The following is a 3,716-nucleotide window of genomic DNA, read 5'->3' as shown; positions in this document are numbered from 1 at the left end:
TGGGCCTGGATTTTCCTAGGGCCTGCTTGTTTTGATCGAGCCCAGCGAGAGCAGAGGTCCATGTTGTATTCGAGAGTGAATTCCACATACCCTATCTCTTCCAGTCTTCCTACGCTCCTGTCGGCGCGTCCTCCGCATCCCGGTGACCGGTGTGTTCTCCGATTTGAGGGGCGTCCCTCGCACGCTCCGGTCTGCTGCTCCTCCGCCCTCCGGAGTCCATTCCAGCGGAGCGCGCTACGGCACAGATCGGCCGCCGTCCATCCCTTTCCCAGCTCTCCAGAGCCTCCGCTGCCGCGTCCGGTGAGCACGTCTCGACCGGTTTCCAGGTAGTCACGTACCGCACCTGTGCCTCTATCTATCCTCTCCTCGCCGTATGCCTCTTGGCGATTTCTATTAGTTTTTCATTGTCACTTAGTTTAAGTCAGCTGCTGGTCTGTTCTCGCTGTCTTTCCATACTGGTAGGTCCATGGCTTCAGCTATTAGCTCTGAGCGGTTTGGTGTCCAACAGTTCCAATATGCTTGTCGAACTGATGAACTAAGACTAGTCTCTGGTGGTTTCACGAGAGGATTATGGGCATTAAATATGTTGATGTGGCATATTATTAACGAAGAGAGATAAGGTAAAAAGTTTTATCGAATGAAATGAGTTCCACGGGCGATGAAACTTATGTGCACTGTTTCTAACATATCGGAGTCTTGGGAACATTGACATAAAATCCCCACTGAAACTGGCCTAATAAATAAGCTAATCTGTGTTGGGTTTGCGTCCTGTACTGCTACATGATTTCAGTGCCAGACTAAATACTCAGTTCGATTACTTGTATGTGCAGATAACTGCATAAGGCCGAGCTCATGCAAAATGGTGCTATGCCAGGGCGTATCTGTTGGAAATGCTCAGTTGCTAGCTTTTCCTGGTAGATCATCAAGCCTTAAGAGCACCCAGTTTCTTGTTAAAACGAATCATTTTCCTGCAAGAGCTCTACGTGGTATGAAGACAACAAATCTATTTTCCTTTGGTTCACTTCAATTTCGACGCACATACTCTTTTATTGCCATTGCCAATATTGTTTTCTTGAATTTCTGCCTTCATATGTTCTTGATTGAGCCTTTTTTATTGATAATTCGAGTTCTTCTAGACAAAATATCATGAAGCTGTTCTTTTCTTATGAACTGAATGTTTCTTTTGAGTTTTGATACCCAAAGACCTCCCTTCAAACGTAGCTCACTGTATGCCTCAAAGCAAAGTATTGTCTTAAACTATTCTACTTTATTCATGCATGTTTCTTCTCAAACAGTATTATCATTATAGTGACTAGCACTATATTAATTTATTCTTTTCTGCAGACAATCTGAGTATGTAAAACCATATTCGTTAATTCAGAATCCTGTCTTAGCAAAGTCTGTAAAAATCAGCTATTCAGCTTCATAATTCTCTTGTCACTATATAATATGGCCATATGGGTAAGCATGCAGGACATGGGACAATAACACAATGGACCATTGAATGTCCAGAGTAGGATAACTGAAATATAACTAAAGAAATGGTGTTATGATTTAGAGCCTGTAGAGTGTAGAGTTACCTCGGCTAAACCGATCCTGTGCTTCTCTAGAAGATGGCTAGTGCTATCAATTCTTTTATGTGTACTGATGTATTCATTTAACCTTATCATTATATGCTATTTCTGCAAAATATTTTGTTTCCTATTAAGTGTAATCATATAGTTATAGTCCTGTATTAGATGCTATAATGTCTGGTGTTGCTGATTTCCTAGGCTCTACCTGACAGTTCAATATTTCGTGTTTCATAAAAAAGGATTAATTGTATACACACCACTCAGCTTTTGCAAATTTAGATGGTTAGTTCATTTTGATGCCATGGAGTGGCATGAAGATGAACTAGTTTCCAAGTTTTCAAAGCTGGAGTGGCATATTTCTAATTAACCCAAAAAAACTTTTTCGGTTTTAGTATGTTTATTCCTTTGGTTACTTGTTGAGGACCTATTTTGGATATAGGTTTGCTGAAAAAAACAATATAATGTTTTTTTTGGCAAATGTTCAAGACAATGCAAAGTAATAAGCAAAATACAATCATTTGAACAGGATATGAATTTGAATAGTTCAGAATTCCAGCCAGAACATATTATCAACAAGATAATAACACGATATATGAAGTTCAAGCCTTGGTTTAGTTATTTCCATTGGTACCTTTTTATGTTTAGAATGACATTGGAAATGAAACCGTTTTGCAAGTGTTATATATATTGATTTCTTTGATGTCCAGGATTTATCTATCCGTCCCATTGTCACATTCTTTGATTATTTTCCTAGTTACTATAATGGATTTGATTTTCATCATTATTTGTGTTTTTCAGTTGGTACTGATTCTATTCATCATGCCATGCCTACATCATCCCCAAGGGAAAATTCTGTCAGGGGAATCCCATCACTATCAAGACAGCACAATCAGCATCCAAGGTCCGTTAGTTGTCAGGCATCCTCACTGGCATCTTTCAGCTACCCTGAGCTGACATCCAAACCCAGATGGTGGTGGAGAACTCTAGCTTGTGTGCCGTACTTGCTGCCACTGCACAACATGTGGTCTTATGCTGACGTGATCTACCAGCTGCACACTTATTTGCAGGGGTTTTCTCTGTTGTACACCTTCATCGATACCATGACTCTGTGTCCTGGGTGGCTCTTTCTGGTGATATTTATGACAGTGTACTTCTTCGTTGTGAGGCGGAAGTGGTCGCCGCACTTTCTGAGGTTCCATGTGATCCTAGCAATCCTTCTGGACACTGGCTCCCAAGCAGTGGCCACCATGTGTACATGGATGCCAAGCATCGTTTATCAGGGGAAGCCAATGCAGTACCTCTGGATGTCTATTGCATTCATACAGATCTTCACAGTGCTCGAGTGTTTGCGGTGTGCTCTTTGTGGAATGTATCCTAATGTCCCATTCATATCCCATACTGCTTTCATTCACTCTGATCTAAATCTGTTCAGATAGGTGTTTATAAGGTCCGGGATTCAAGAAGGGTGATTTTTTTTGAAATGGCTACTTATCATAGGACCAGCTGGTACAATAGCATTCGAACAACACTGCGATTGATTTTTGTTCCTAAGATGTTATTCAATGTACGTTGACTACCTGCAAATTTTGTTTTGAGGGGCACTACTTGTTTTATCCGAACTTGGTTGAGAACTTGAGATGAAGCTGGAAGTTGAGATGCATTAAATTGTGCATTATATGGTGACCTGCAGCTCTAAGTTGAGAACTTGAGATGAAGCTGGAACAGAATGGAGGGGTTACGAAGAAATTTTGAGACTTGTACTGCCTGTGAAGTTTACTCTTTCCATGAGGACTTTGTGAATATTTTGCCTAACAACAGTTTGGTAGAGTTTGGGAAAGAAACAACAGTTCATTGAATGGACATGTCCCATCTGAGATATGATTAGCTGACTAATCTCATCACTAGCTGCATTCTATGAATTAATAAGATCACTAAATATCCCCTCAATTGAATTCTTTTTTAGATCAATGAAACTGCTAGCTAAATTTCTCGAAAAATCTGAGGAATATGTATGTATAGATATGCTTTAAAAACTCTTCTAAATTTTATTGAAAATTAAAGAAATGATCATGACACATTACATCATGATTTGAAAAAACCACTATCCCATTTGAAAACCCCTATGGAGAGATATTGAAGGTA

At 40.0% G+C, this 3,716-nt stretch overlaps 1 protein-coding gene across 4 annotated transcripts; it reads left to right on the top strand.

Moving 5' to 3' along the window:
- Nucleotides 1–3,430, top strand: LOC100272545 (Tic20-like protein). Of its 4 annotated transcripts, XM_035964617.1 has the most exons (4): nt 71–326; nt 463–620; nt 831–986; nt 2,373–3,430. In XM_035964617.1, exons 3-4 carry the CDS (start codon nt 860–862, stop codon nt 3,008–3,010), a joined length of 765 nt encoding a protein of 254 aa, XP_035820510.1. In that variant the 5' UTR covers nt 71–326; nt 463–620; nt 831–859; the 3' UTR covers nt 3,011–3,430. The 4 variants fall into 4 exon arrangements, with proteins under 4 accessions (XP_008667460.1, XP_008667458.1, XP_035820510.1 ...); XM_008669238.3 differs by lacking the exon at nt 463–620 and having other exon boundaries at nt 1–326; XM_008669236.4 differs by having other exon boundaries at nt 66–620.
- Nucleotides 3,431–3,716: the final 286 nt, after the last annotated feature.

Source organism: Zea mays, chromosome 2 (assembly GCF_902167145.1).
Source record: "Zea mays cultivar B73 chromosome 2, Zm-B73-REFERENCE-NAM-5.0, whole genome shotgun sequence".
Taxonomy (NCBI): domain Eukaryota; kingdom Viridiplantae; phylum Streptophyta; class Magnoliopsida; order Poales; family Poaceae; genus Zea; species Zea mays.
Note: the sequence above shows the minus strand (reverse complement) of the source record. Positions and strands in the feature narration are given on the sequence as shown.